Source organism: Leptosomus discolor, chromosome Z, assembly GCF_034619465.1.
Source record: "Leptosomus discolor isolate bLepDis1 chromosome Z, bLepDis1.hap2, whole genome shotgun sequence".
NCBI lineage: Eukaryota > Metazoa > Chordata > Aves > Leptosomiformes > Leptosomidae > Leptosomus > Leptosomus discolor.
Window position 1 is genome coordinate 8713755 of NC_141419.1, and position 14523 is coordinate 8728277.

Genomic DNA, 14523 nt, shown 5'->3' on the forward strand with positions numbered 1-14523 from the left:
CTCCCCTGAAATCAGTTGCTATACTGAAAATAATGCATGTCCTACAGGGCAAGAAATAGAGACAAAACTGAAATAGCAGCATTAATGAGCGAAGTAAATATCAGAGCAGAGCTGTAAAAGCAGTGAGGAAAGTCCCCTGAAGAATGTTTTGTTCCTCTTTAGTGACACTAGATACAAGGGTTCGTCTTAGCAGCCTCTGTTGTGCTGGAGGCAGCCACGAGCCTCGGTGACGGGAACACATCCCGTGCGAGGCAAAGGGTTATCCCCCAAACCCGCACGCCTGGGCTCAGCTGGGCGTGCGTTGGACACCACTTCGTCCCTGAAGCCACAGCTCCACCACACAATCCACGAGGATCTCCGACCCAAGAAAAGAGAGAGGCTCGATTTTAGTGGAAAATGGGCCTTTTCTTCGTGCCTGAGCCGCTGAGCAGGCAATTACGCGGCACTCCCTGGGGAGCATCATGCGGCAGGCAGAGCTGCAGGTCCTGCCCCCTGGGACACCAGACGGCGCCTGCCCACGGCCGGCCCCGGCGGGGCCCCAACCTTCCCCCAGCTCACCCCAAGGCAGCCTTGGCCCACACATCGCCAGGCCTGCGGCGAGGGTCTGCAGCGTGAGGGTGCAGGGGAAGCTTCTTTGCAGAATGATTTTGCTGGTGAGTTGACAGAGGAGCCCTGCCCTCCAGCCGTGATCACCAGAGTTTTGTCCTTGCATCCTGCATTTCTGCTCACACATCTTGCCTCACCTTGTGCGTAACTGAAAGACTGTGTTTTAAAGCAAGCAAGCAAGGAAATTGTTCAGTTTTCCTTCCTGCAGAACATATCACAAGGCAAATGGTTTTTCATGATGGTTATAGCTATGTATTGAGCAAACAGCATAAGTGTTCTCAAACCACTCTTTTTTAATTTTCTTCTTATTGATTTCAAAATTTAACTAAAAAAAGGTTTCAATTACAAGACAACCTTTTTATATTTCACACTTAGCAATTTTCATATGGCTGTATAACTGGAGGCAAGCAGTCTCTGGAGTTGATGAAATAGATTTCTGTATTGTTCTTAAAGTCTCCAGTTAGCTACAATTCGCCATGATGAGAAAGATCAGAGCTCTTCGTCATCTGCTCTAAATGCAGCCGCCGCCCTGCAGAATTAGAGTGAATGCAAATAAAGAAAAAGAAATTACACCAAAAATACCTGAGGAGAGGGAAAAAACAATCTCGTGCGGTAATTATTCTCAAAGGAACGCGAGGACTGAAAACGCCCCCGACCTGTGGCTGTGTGTCACTGAACCAGGACGAGTTACTCACGCCCCGCACAGACCATCCTGTCACGGCCCCTCCGTGGGACGGGTTCTACCAAGCTCGCACGGCACCGTGTGGTGTCGGGGAGCAGCGACCCTCCGTGCTGCGGGAGGGAGGAAGCGCCCGGCTTTGCCCACAGCCGAGGTGAAAGGATGAGCGATCCCCAGGGCTGAGCGGGGTTCGCGCAGGCTCTGCAGGACCTGCGGCCAGAGGCTGCTTCTGCCTCTTGGAGCGTTTTTCAAAGCCTGTTGGTTTGAAACGCTGCCCAAGAACATTTCCAGGGGAAAGACATGGGTCTATTTTATGCTGGTGTGTATGATGCTAATGGCTTGGCTGCAGGTGAGAAAAACGCAGTGAGAGCAAAACGGGAGGAGTTGATTCTTGAAATGAAAAGGCAAGAAACCTTCCTGACCTTTTTGATTAAAATAACTGATCAAGTGCAGGCAGCAAGTGCGGTGAAATATTCCTTTTTTGTTTTTACTTTTTTTCAGACTTTTTTCACAGTTTGCTGTTAGGCAGAGCAGTACCATGGAGCACAGCACCGCAGAGCTGTGCAGCCCGGAGGGTGACCGGTGCCACGCTGGATGGGGCTGGGAGAGCAGAGACAGCCGGACACGAACAGGGAGGAGGGGGTGGCTGTCCCGGTCTGTGCGTACCCTGTCAGAAGGCACAACAAAACCAATGGTCCCTGGAAAACATCCACACTGAGCAGAGGCAGCGTTGCAGCGATGGAGGGGCTGGCAGGCTGGTGCTTGGCTGACCAAACTGTGTGCTGGCTGACCACCGTGGAGTCGCCTCGATGCGGGTGCAACCTGCAGGGCCTGTCCCACTGCGGCAGTATGGGCATTTCCAGTTTGTCAGAGACCACTCCAGTTGGATGCTGGGAGGACATGGTCAATGGAAACCCTGAGCAGCAAAACAACGGAAAGAGAGCAGAGCTGGCCAGAGAAGTAGTTATCTCTTTGAGCAACCCAGCCAGAATGCACAACCTCTGCGTGGGCCTGGCCGATGCCATGTGCTCCTTCCTGGCATCCGAGTGAGCCTGGCTGTGGGTGCTGCATGGGGAAGCCCCAGGCTGCTCCAGCTCTTGGAGCTGCTCTGCTGCAGCCCTGCACGACACATCGCCGCCAGCAGGCAGCCCAAGCACCACCTTCCCCGGGCCCCTTCCCCACATTTTCCCTTCCAGCAGTATTTGTGTTCATGGGACAGTCAAGGGAGTCATTGCACAGGATGGTTATAAATGATTTGTCTTCTGACAGTGGAGCTCCCCAGCGACAGCCACAGCGCAGAAGGGAGGGAGAGAGACGGGTGCGGGACCTGCCTTTTTGGCTGCAGCTAGTTCCTGGACCTTCACAGCCACGATGTGCAACTCTGCTGTGTGAAAGGCAGACCTACTGTGAGCAAACTTACTCTGCCACGTAGGGACCTTGGGAAGTGGTTTTGGGTGCACATCTGAAAATAAAAAAACCCAAACAACTAGAGAGCTTCATCCTTTCCTGTCGAAAAGACATCTGCTTGTCTACAGTAATGGGGGGAACACCCAAGTCGCTCCTGGTGATGCTCCGCAGACATGACAACCTGGCTGTGGGCAAGTCCTTTGCTTGCCCCAGGTCCTAGTCACAGAACCCGTTTAAGAGATGAGCCCAGCACCCCAGGATGTGCATCCCACCTTGCTCTGCCCACCCCCGCCCCAGCCCATGTGTCTAACCAGGATTTTACCCAGGGCTGCTGCGAATTAAAAACTTCCTGGGTTGTAACAGCATGGCCTGGGGCCTGGAAACGTACAGACATTTTCATCTGTGCTAGTGCACTGCTCCTTTGAGTATCTGCTGTGAAAATACAGCCTTTGCTGCACAAAGGCTCTGGTGATTAGCATGATAAAATGTCATAGAATCATACATAGAATGGTTTGGGTCGGAAGGGACCTTGAAGATCATCTAGTCCAACCCCTGTACCAGCATGGTTCCTAGAACTGTGGAAGGAAATCTTTCTGCAAGCCATTGAAAGGTGGCTGTTAAAACACCTACCTAAAGTACGTGCTATTATGTATCTAATAAATATTCTAGGAAAAATTTGAAATCTCTTTAGAAGCAAAATATGTTAAGATGAAAAATCCTTTGGCAGCTGGGATTTACAGGGGCATCTATTTACGTACGTGGCAGCCTGTCAGCCGAGAGATGTATTTAATCAACAATCCACCAGTTAGCCAAGGAGGAGCAGGAGAATATTGTAACGTGTCCCTGCAGGTATTAAACACCCGATCTAGAGAGATTCTGGACAGAGCTGGGCTCTGAATGCTGCCTGGTTTCTGATCTTGGCCATTTATTTGATTAGAGTTAATTATGTGTTTGGAGGCTGCGACCCACCACCTTTTTGTTCAATCAACAGGGGAGAATCGGGTTATTAACATGAAACCTAATCTAGGAAAGATAACAGTTAATACCCTGGGCATGTCGCCTTTTGAGCCTCAAGAAAGCCTTGGATTTCTTAACCTCCTATCTTCTGCTCGTATTTTCTGGACACTTTTATGTCTAGCAAAGGGCTCGCTTAATCAACTGTATTTTCCTCTTTGCTGGCAACTGTTGGAAGCAGACTATTCAGTGATTTAACTTCCTGTCTTCCAATCTAGCTCTTCTCCCAGCAATTCTCAAAGCAAAGGAACCAATTTGACCTTTTTTTACGTTTTAACAGCAGCAAACACAAAAGTTACAGCACAGGATGAACTTGAGTTGAAACTTTTTTTCTTCGCTTTCTAGAGAGAGACTGGAAAAGCAAGCATTGTGTAGTAAAGTCGATTGCTTTCCAGCTAGAGCTCCTACAAAAAAAATCCTCATTCTTGGTTTCTCTACTTTGCAGCATGGCCAAAATGGGCCCCTCTTTTCAAAATATCCATGGGAGGATGCATTCGGAGAGAGGGAAGCAGGGCTTATAACCGAGCAAGCTGTTCCTTCAAGCAAAATGGCAGCCCCGCAGCAAGCTTCTCCACTCTGCTTGACGCAGAAGTTTGGTGATGACCTGCCCCTCAGGGCACCTCATTTGCCAGGTGCCCGGGGGTACTCCTGAACTCCAAGTTTGGTGACAAAGGGTGGTCTTCCAGGTCGCTTTTTCACAAGGCCCCTGACCTACAGCTGCAAAGGTCTGATTCCTGTTCTGTGCTCTGCCCGGACTGGTGCGATGCCACTGGCACAGGACTGCACCTCCCCAGGTATCCCGTGTGGCAAAGGGCTCAGCAACCCTGCCCTTGGCCCACCCTCTCCTGGTGCAACGGGGGCTGCTCTGCACCCCCAGACGCCACAGCCTTCGAGCGCCTGGTTCCTCCGCTCTGTGCGCTGGTCCCAAAAGCAGCGCTCATCCCACCTCTGCATCCAAAACAAGCCCTTGGCCTTCCTGAGGAGTCTGCTGGGGTGCCCTGTGGGCTGGAGGACACTGGCTCTGCTGCTTGTGGCACCTTGCATCATGCTCTTCTGCCAGTTTGAGTGAGGAGCCATCGTGCAGGGCCTGGGGAAGCCCGAGCTCTGCAGTCCAGCCATGCTGCGCTCCCAGGAGGCCAGGCCCTCACTCTACCACGTCACTGCCGTTGTCTCAGAGGATATGGTGGGGTTTCTCACAGGGCTCACAGGAAGAGGTAGAAGCCAGCATCTGGTGTGGCTTGGCCTCACTCGGATGCTGGCTCATTTTCAGCTGTGCATGTAAGCGTGTCAGCAGGCAGAAAGTTCTGCAAAGTTGACTTTTAAAACTGTGTCTTTTTAGCTATCAAAATAACCACACTCGAGATCAGTGAAAGTGACTGAGAGAGGGGACTGAAGCGTTCACTGTGGCCCTGAACCCTTCCACACCAGGCTGATAAAACAGGTTTAGGCTATGCATTGCTTTGATAAACAAGGTTGGTCTTCTTCTCCAACACGAATTTATCTCTGAAAATGCCGGCCCTGGTCACCCTATGGTTGTGGATCAGAGGAAAAAAGTCCCGGGGGCACAGAAATGGGCAGCAAGAAGCAGCCCTCGAGGTGTGGGACGGCAAAGTTATGGGCAGCTCTTTCAGAAAAGCATTCCACCCTGCTGTGATGCCCCCTGCTGCAGGTTAGCAGCGGCTCTCTCTGCTGAGTGCACCTGGCCAGGAGCCCCAGCACGCTGCTCACTGCCCGGTACAACCGCCAGCAGTTCAGCAGTTCGTGGCGGGTGTAAGGAGAGCAAAAGCCATAATGTATATTGGCCGAAAAAGAGAAGTCTCTCAGCATTTCCTGCTTTCCTCTCACGCTCTCGAAAATAAAACCCACTGGTTTTGTCAGCTGCGCCACCTCGGCTCTGCCCCCTCGCTGGACGGACTGGGCTGCGAAACAGAGCATTGACAAGATCGTCGACATCCCTCCCTGTTAATCTCCGTTTGCTAGATCATCCCACGGAGGGACAGAACACCTCTTCTGCTTGGATCACCCGAGCGAACCCCGCTGCTGGTGGATGCCCCTTCTCCACACTCTCCTCTTTCAAGCCTCATTTCCCGATGGCCTCCCGTGGACAGCCCTCTAAAGACCACGGAGGATATTAGATTATGCTACCCAAGCGCTTTCAACTTTGCAGCACTGCCCACCTAACACCTTTTAAATTACTTCAGTCTAATTAGCATACCCATCTCAGAGTTCACTTTTATCTCTGGGAACACACGGGGCCACGATCACCACTCGATCTCCCGTATTTTGAATTTAAAATGACAGACGTCAGAGGGAAATGAGGCTGCGGTCCTGCAGAGAAGCAGCGGTCGTTTCTAAAACTGTAAAACCCCTCTAACCCTGATCAGAGCATCATTTGTAGCAGCGCTACCCTCCTCTTCCACGTTTGGTATCGGTGTGTTTGACAGAAATGTCAGAAAATGCAGATGACTTTAAGAGTGGTAGGGGGCTTCAGATGCTCTGTGCAACCCTGTGCCACTCCACTCCCCCCAAATCGTGGTTAATCAGCCGCGCCTCGGAGGAGGACGCTGCCCAAGGAGCAGAGCGGGCTGGTAGCTGGGGAGGCAAGGCGATGCTCCGGGGTATTTTGGCTGCCATCGGTTACGCCGAGCCTCCAGCAGTGCCTGGGTCTGCAGTGAGCCCTGCGGGGTGCGGGGTTTATCCTTTCACTTCTTAGCGTTATGCATCGGAGAGAAAAGGACAAAAGGTTAGGCCGGGTTTGTGACCTCCTCGTCCTTCCAGAGAGGGCAGGCAGCAACAACCGACCTCGGAAAACTCCAAAAAACACCCCCCAGATTTCTGCCGCGCCACCGTTTCATCTCCTCGCTGCCCTTCTCCCCGCGCACGGACGGCACAGCAGCACCCTGACCCTGGCCCGGGCCGTGCTGAGCCCGGGGACCCTCCGGCTGCAGCCGTGGCTGTGCGGTGGGTGGGTGGGCTGCTCCCGAGCGTCCCTTTGCTAGGGGGTGACGGCGGCGGCGGTGGGGGGTGTTCAGCCACCCTGCCGTTTCGTGGCCCCACACAAACCGCTGCTGCGGGCACGCTGCGGTGCCGGAGCCCCGCTCCTCGGGGGGCTCTGAGCGGGGGGGACACACGCGGTCTCGGCCCAAGCGTTGCACCTCCGAGTCGCCCCCTCAGCGCAGCGGGCGGGAGGCCGGCGGTGCCGCTGCCCGCGGGAGCCTCCGCACTGTTTTCGTTCGGGCGGGGGATGCCCGAGCGGCGTCGGGGAGCGGCGGCGGGGACGGACCCCACACAGCCCCGCCATGCCGAGGCGGGAGCCCCGCGGCCTGTTTTAAGGACAATAAAGTGGTTTTCGTTCGTTTCCCTGCGCGAGGTCAGAGAAGCGCTCCCGGGCTCCTCGCCGATGCCGGGGCCGTGGGCCGGCGTTGCCGGGAGATGCGAGCCTCTTTGGAGGGATGGGGACGGGAGGTGTTTGCTGTTTATTTGGCTGGCTTATTTGGGACTGCCCCTCCCCAGGGAAGGGCCATCCCGGAGCGGTTGGTGGCAGGCCGGCATTTCGGTGAAAGCCGGCGGAAAGCGGGGCTCTGGCCGCCGGTTATTTTTGTGTAAGCAAATGAGAGCGAAGAAACGTTTTGTGAGAAAAAAAAAAAAAAAAAAGGAAGCAAAAAGGTGGCGAGAGGCAGGATCCGGGCCTCCTTCCAGCCGCGCTGCCCGCCGGACGGAGCCGGGCGCCCGGGGGTCCCGGTGGGCCCGACCCTGGCCCAGCCACGGAGCCGTCCGGGGGCAGCCGGTCCTCAGATGCGACGGCGTCCGAAGCGGAGGGATGGGCGGGAGAGAAAAGGGGTCCTTTGAAACAAAAGTCGCGTCCATGTCAGCTCCCAGAAGGGGCCGGGGGCAGCGGGGCTGCGCCGCGAGCCCCGTTACCGGCCTCTCGCCCCCAAATCCCGGCTGGAGCGGGGCTGCCCCCGCCCGCTGCGCCTGCAGGCGGTGGTCCTCTCCCTGCGGACCCCTGCTCCTCTCCCCTGCCCGCCGCTCGGCACCGGGCCGCGGATGCCACCCCCCCCCGCCACCCCCCCCACCCCCCCCCCCGCGTGGAAGGAGGCAGCGGGGCGGCGGTGCCGGGGCGGGGGCGGCCCGGGGAGGGGAGCGGAACCCACCCGCGTCCCTCGCCCAACCGAGCTGGTTTCATGTCTGGGCGGGTTCCGTGGGAGAGGGACCAGGCGGTGGCGTGGGGGCCGCGGGTGTTGGAGGGGGGGCACGGCTGGGGGCGGCGGTGGGCGAGGGGAGCAGCACAGGCCGGGCGCTGCGGGCAGGGCCTCCCGACGGGCCCAGTTTCATGGCAGACGCCCCGGGGTCGACGTTTGCTTGTCCTTTGGGAAGAGGGGAGCGCCATTATTTTGTCTGGTTTTTTTTTTTGTTCGTTTGTTTGGGTTATTTTTTTTTTCCCCTCTGAAAAATAAATTTGGGAGCCATCGAGGCCTCGTGAATTCTCCCCTTCCCCTCTCCCCGCCCTCATCCCCGCCGCCGAGGCCTGCGGGACACGGCCCTGGGTCTGCAGCCGCGGCTCGGTACCGGCTGGAGACCACCGTGCAAACGGGAGGTGCAGCCCCCCTCCTCACCCTCCGCCCGCGCCTCGCCGCCCCAGCCCCGGGTCGGGACAGCCCACCCCCGGCCCCTCCATCGGTCCGCTCGCTCCCGGCCCCCCGGCCCCGCTCCGGCCTCAGGGCTTTCCCCAGGCGCGGAGCGAAGGGCAGGGCAGGGCAGGGCAGGGGGCGATGCGGGACGCGGGGGGTCTCTCCGCCGCCCCCCAGGCGCTGGCAGGCGAGTCCCCGTCCCGCCCCCGCGGCGGCCCGGCCCGTCGGGGAGCGCGGCCCCGCGGCTGCGGCGTCACCCCCCCGGGCCGGGAAGGGGAAGTCGGTTCTGCTGAAAAGTTAGTGACGGGCTGGGGCTGGCGGGGGCAGAGCGGGCAGAGGCCGCCGCCGGTGCCGCTGCCGCCGCCGGTGCCGCCGCTCTGCAGCAGCCGGCGGAGCGCTCGGGGGGCGGCTGTTTGGGAGCAAACTTTGATTCCTGCTACAACAGATGTCAGAGTTTTCTTGGGTTTTGGCTGCGTCTGGGGACATCTTGTGATGTTTTAGAGAACAGGACATGATCTCACATGGCGAGGAGCTCTTTAGTTTCTTAATCATTTCACGGTTCCTTCAGAGGCTTTTTTCCACCTAAAACGTTTAGTTTCAGCTCAGTGATCAGCTGCAAAAGCTCGGCGGGGAGCGGAAGAGTTGAATTATTCCAACCTGCGAGAGCCTCTCGGAAAAAAAAAAAAAAGGAAAAAAAAGAGAAAATAAAGAAGAAAAAAAAGGAGACCATAAAGAAAAAAGGAAAGAAAGCAAAAAAGAAAGAAAAAAAAGAAAAATAAAAAAGAAAAGGAAAATAAAAAAGAAAAGGGAGAGAAGAGGAAAAAAGGACAGAAAAGGAAAAGAAAAAAGAAAAAAAAAGAAGAAAGAGAAAAGAGGAAAGAAAAAAGAAAAAGGAAAAGAAAAGGAAAAAGAAAAGAAAAAGAAAAAAGAAAAGAAAAGAAAAGAAAAGAAAAGAAAAGAAAAGAAAAGAAAAGAAAAGAAAAGAAAAGAAAAGAAAAGAAAAGAAAAAAGAAAAGAGGCGAAAAGGAGAAAAGAGAAAACAAAACAAGAAAATAAGAGAGTAGGAAAAAAGAAGGGAAAGGAAGGCGATAGCAACGCGACGTGGAAACTTTTCTCCCTGTCCGCTTCCCCGAGTCCAGACAAGCCGGCATGGAGCTGGAGAAAACCTACGCGACCCCCCGGGCTGGCCGCACAGGTGGGACTCGGGCCGGGCGCCGCGGGAATCTCGGCGGCTCAGCGCCCACGGGGGACGGCGGGACTCGCCGCCGCGGCCGGTCACGCGTGGGCCGCGGTGGGGGGCAGCGGCGGGCGCGGCGGGGCCGGCTCCCCGTGGGGCCTTGGGGGCGGCGCGGGGTCTGCCCAGACCCCGGAGGGCATCCCCGCCGGGAGCGCGGTGGCGGGTGCGGGCAGCGGGCGCGGAGGAGGCCTGGCGTCTCGGTGGCGGAATGCAATTCCGAAGCGATCGATGGGGCCTTTTATTAGTTAAATCGCCTGAATAATCGTTTAATCGATAAAGCATTTCATGGCGGCGCGCCGCACGCCCCGCGCGGCGGGGGCGGGAGGGGCCGGAGGCGGCGGGGATCGGCAGCACCGGCAGGTCTGCCCGGGCCGGGCAGGGCGGGCAGTGCGGGGCGGCGGGGCCTCTGCCGCCGCCGGTGCCGCCGCATCCCTGCGGGGTGTCGGGCCGGGGGGGAGGAGGAGGGGGTGTGTGGAGGGATGCAGGCAGGGATGAAGGCCATGCACAGAGGGGTGCCGGCTCTTCCCGCTCCGCGCAGGCCGGCGCGGCCGCCCAACCCCCCCCCGCCCTCCCCGGTTCCTGCCACCTCCAAACGCGGGGTCTCCTCCGGGCCGAGGCACCGAGCGGTGGCAGGGTGCAGCCGGCCCGACGGCCCGCGGGGCTGCTCGGGAACCGGCCCTCGCCTTCCCCGCCCGGTATACCCCCGCCACGGCCTCCCCCAGCCCGGATGCTCCCGGACCGGCCCCGCGGCGGTGGCTCGGCCGCGTCCGGGAGTTTCGCGTTCAACGAAAACTCGCTCCGCGCTCACCCGCCCCGCGCCGTCGCCGGCCCCCCGCCGCCGCCGAGGGGGTCCTGGACGGGCCCTGCCGCCGCCGAGGCCCCGAGGGCGCGGGCCGCAGGCGCAGCGGGGCGGTGGGGGGAGTCTCGCTCGGGGGCGTCTCGCCCCCATCCCCGCGGCGGCGGCGGGCCAGGAACCGGGCAGTAGGACCTAGGGTGGGGCCTCGGCTGGGCCGGGGTCCGCCGTGCCCTGGCGCCCACCCGCGGCGGGACGGGAGCGGGCCGGGCCGGGCGACACCAGTCGCCTCGCCCGGTCTGGCGTGTCAGCGGTCGCAGCGGGAACACGTCGGCTCCGGGCGCGGCGCCGGCCGCCCGCCAGCGCGGCCCTCCCGGGGGCCGCCGAGCCCCGCCGCGACCGCCAACAGTGCGGGCAGGCGGAGAGCCCGACCCTGGCCCCAGCCCGCGCCCTCACCCGCCGCCCGCGCTCCCGGGGCCGTCGAAGACCCACGGCCCCGGGACGCGCCGTCCGGCCGTCGGGGACAGCAACGGCACCGGCAAGCTGGGCCGGGCCGCGGGGTGACCCACGGCATCGGGACGCGCCGTCCGGCGGTCGGGGTCCCACCGCCCCGGGACGCGGGGGCCGCCCCCCCGCCAGCGCACACGGTCTCGCGTGGCTGCGCCCCCGCCCCGCCCGGTGAGGTCGCTTGGCCACGCCCCCCGCCCCCATTGGTCCGTATCCCGCCAATAGCCAGCGCCGCCGCCCGGCGTCCAATGCGGGGCGTCGTCAAGTTAACTTTTGCGATTGGCCGGGGGCGGTGAGTGACGGCCCGGGCCCCGCCTGCCGCCGTCCCGCCGCTGTCCGGCCGCCCGGTGCTGAAGCACCGCCCGGCCGCGCCTCCTCCGCGGGCGCGCTGGGGCACGCAGCCGGGCCCGCGGGGCGCGGCGGGGCCTGCGGCGGGCGCGGGCGCGGTCCCGGGGCGGTGCCCGCGGCTGCCGCCGGAGCCCCCCGCCCCGCTCCGCCCCGCCCCGCGCGCCCCCGCGGTCCCGCCCCCGCCCCCGCCCCCGCCGCCCGCCACAACCCCCGCCGCCCGCCGCGGGCCGGCAGCGCGCCGGGCGCACCGCCCGAGCCAGCCAGGCGCCGCGCCGCCCCGGCGGCCGACGGCGGGCGGGGAGGGGGCGGCCGCGGCCCGGCGGGCGGCGGCGGGGGGCGATGGGCGCGGCGCGCCAGCGCCCCGAGTCGGACGGCGGCCGCTGACGGGGCGCCCCGGTCCCGGGGGGCCGCGGCGAGGCGAGGCGAGCCCGGCCCCCGCCCCGCTCCCCGCCCTCTCGCACACCTTCCCCCGCCGCTCCCACCGCCGCCCCGCCCGGCTCCGCGAGTTGCTGCGAGCGGCGCGGCGGGGGGGCGGCACAGGCGGAGCGCGACGCCGCCGTCGCTGCCGCCGCCCCGGGACCGAGCCCCGCGTACGGGGCGCCCGCCCCCGCGGCCGCCCGCCGCGGCTGCCGCCGGCGCCGCCAGCACAAAGAGCGTCGGGGAGGGAGCGCCGCGCTGCCGTCTGCCGGACCGAGACGCCCCGTCCCTCCCGCTGCCTCGGAGCCGGCAGGCGGGAGCCGCGGCTCGGCGGCCGCCCGGGGAGCGGCCGAGGGCAGAGGCGCAGCCCGGGGCGGCCACTCTCCACCCCCGTCGGAGTCACCGGGGAGCCGCGCTCGGCCGGCGCTGTCGGACACCGCGACCCCGCTCGGGGCGGGACTCTTTTTTTGGGGTTTTTTGTGTGTTTTTGATTTTGTTTGTTTTTTGGGGGGTTTTGGTTTTGGTTTTTTGTTGGGTTTTTTTTGTTGTTGTTGGTCTCCGGGTGTTTTCCCGGGCTCCCTTCCCCAGCCCCAAACCCGAGCACCGCCGGCGAATCGAGATCTGCTCGGCGAGGCCGCCCCGGCCCGGACCGCTCCGATGGAAATACACTGTAAGCACGACCCGTTTGCAGCAATGCATAGTAAGTGGCTGCTAGTTCAACTTCTCTGTCGCCGCCGCGGCGGGCCCTGCGCGGTCGCGGAACGGGCCGCCTCTCCCCGGCAGCACCGGGGCTCCGCGAGGCGGGGGGCTGTCCCGGACAAACGGCGGTGCGGGCTGCCCACGGTCCCGGGGATGCTCTCTCGCCCCACCCGGCCCGTCCGGCCGCCCGCAGCCGCCGTGCACCTCCGGGAAGGCCGGCTCCGCCGCGGGGTCGGCTTTGGCGTTGGCGGGATGCTGCGGGCAGCGGGATTGTCCGGGGGTTGTTTTCCCGTAGAGAAAGAGCCGGTGCAAATACGTGTTTATCTCTGTACAGATGTACACACGCGCCTAACCGTGTACGTACATCACTCCGTATATATACACGTTTATCTGTGTATATATATCTGTGTATATCTATATATTATTTTTCCCTCCTAAATCAAATCTCTGGAAGAAAGCCGCCCGGTATTTCCGAGGAACGGAAAAGTTTGCTATACGATATTTTCCTATTTCCACATTTTTGCTTTTCGTTAATTAACCCAACCAACAACAAGAACAAAAAAAGGCGACAAATACGAAGGGCGCGGAGCGGGAAGATTTATTTTTGTTGTTTTTGCTGTTCATTTTAACCACCCGAGGAAAGGCAGAACAATTCCTCGGCGGGCTCCGCGGCGGAGGACGAGCGGGTGGCAGAAGTGGTTAAGTTAAGAGGTCGAGCGCGGTGGGCTTTGCCTAAGATTTGTTGTGCTTGAGAGGTCGGGGAAGACTTATCCATTAGCGCAGCGTTATGTGAAATGACATCTCCTCTCACGGTGAGTTAAACGCTGCATTATGGCGAGAGATTGCGAGGAAATTTAAGTAGAACTAATCTCATTTCCTGGTGCACCGCAGCCCTTTAGCTAAAATAAATTTGTTTGCGAAATAAACCATCCAGCGCTGAGGGCTGGAAATCGCCCTTCCTCCCTCTTCCCCTCGGTCGCTGTTTCCCTGCCCGTTCCCCTCTCCTCCCTCCGGCCGCTGCACGCTCTCGAAGGTGTCCGGACCGGGAACGGTGGCCGGTAACGGGCTCCTGCCGCCGCCGTGAAAACGGACTTTCACTCCCGCAACAACACGGCGTTTTCAACCTGCGTTTATTTCTCTCCGCCATTGAACCAAATCACGGTGGTTTCAGTTTTTGGTTTTTTTTTTCGTTGGATTTCCCCCCCCCCCCCCGAAGGCGAACTTTAAGCCAGCGGTGGGGGTGGGGGGCGGGTGCACGGAGCCCCCGCCCGGTCCGGAGCGCCCCTTCCCGCCCGCGGAGGTCGGGCATCCCCCGTGGGGCTGGGCACCCCAGCCGCCCGTGCAAAATCCATACCTTCCGCAGGAATTTCGGGGCAAAAACAGAAGGGAAAGAAAAAAACCAACCAACCAACCAAAAAAAACCCCTAAAACTAAAACCCCTAAAACTAAAACCCCGGTGCCTTCGCGCTGGCCCCTGGCCGCAGCGGGGGAGCCGCCGGGGCGGGTCGCTGCAAAACGATCTCCGGACCTGCGGGGGGGGGGGGGGGGGCGGAGGGGAAGGCGACCCTGTGAACGGCGGCGGCGGGGGGAGCGGGGCCGCCGGGGCACAGCAGCCGGGGACGGGGCGGTCCGGGCGCGACCTCGGCCCCTTCTGGCACCGCTGCGGGCCGCGCTGCTCCTCCGTCCCGCGTGGGCAGAGCGAGGGGCCGCCTCCGTCCCGGGCTCGGGGGCCACCGAGGCAGGCGAGGGGGTCCGCGGGGGGAGCCGGGGCGAGCGGAGAACCAGCCGGCCTGAGCGGCGCCGGTGCCGGGGAAGCCGCCCGCGGGGGTCGGGTCCACCACGGCTGCCCGGGTCTCCAGGCGGGGCCCGCGGACCCCGCTCTCCCCGCCCGAAGGCGCCGCCGGGTTTCGGCCCGTCCCCGCGGTGGCTCCGGGCTGCGGCGGCGTGGGGGGGGGGGGGGGAGGCGGGGGCAGCGGAGCAACGCACTGGCCCCACTCCCATATCCCCGCACCGGGCCGGGGATCAGAGCCGTGTGTCGTGTGTGTGTCCCCCCCGCCTCACCTCCCGCCGCCCCCCGGCCCGACGGGGCCCCCGGCGCCCGCCCGCGGCCGCAGCCGTCCGGGGAGCGGGACAGCAGGCGAAGGGGGACCCCGGGCGGGCAGGGAGCCGGGCTCGGTGCCGGTGA

The 14523-nt window shown here is 61.4% G+C and overlaps 1 protein-coding gene across 1 annotated transcript in view; it reads left to right on the plus strand.

Annotated features, from left to right (window-relative positions):
• Positions 1-9486: 9486 nt before the first annotated feature.
• The window catches only part of PAX5 (paired box 5), a 129265-nt gene continuing 124228 nt past the window's right edge, over positions 9487-14523 (plus strand). The window contains 1 exon segment of the mRNA XM_086479330.1: positions 9487-9532. Coding sequence (XP_086335456.1) covers positions 9487-9532 — 46 coding nt within the window.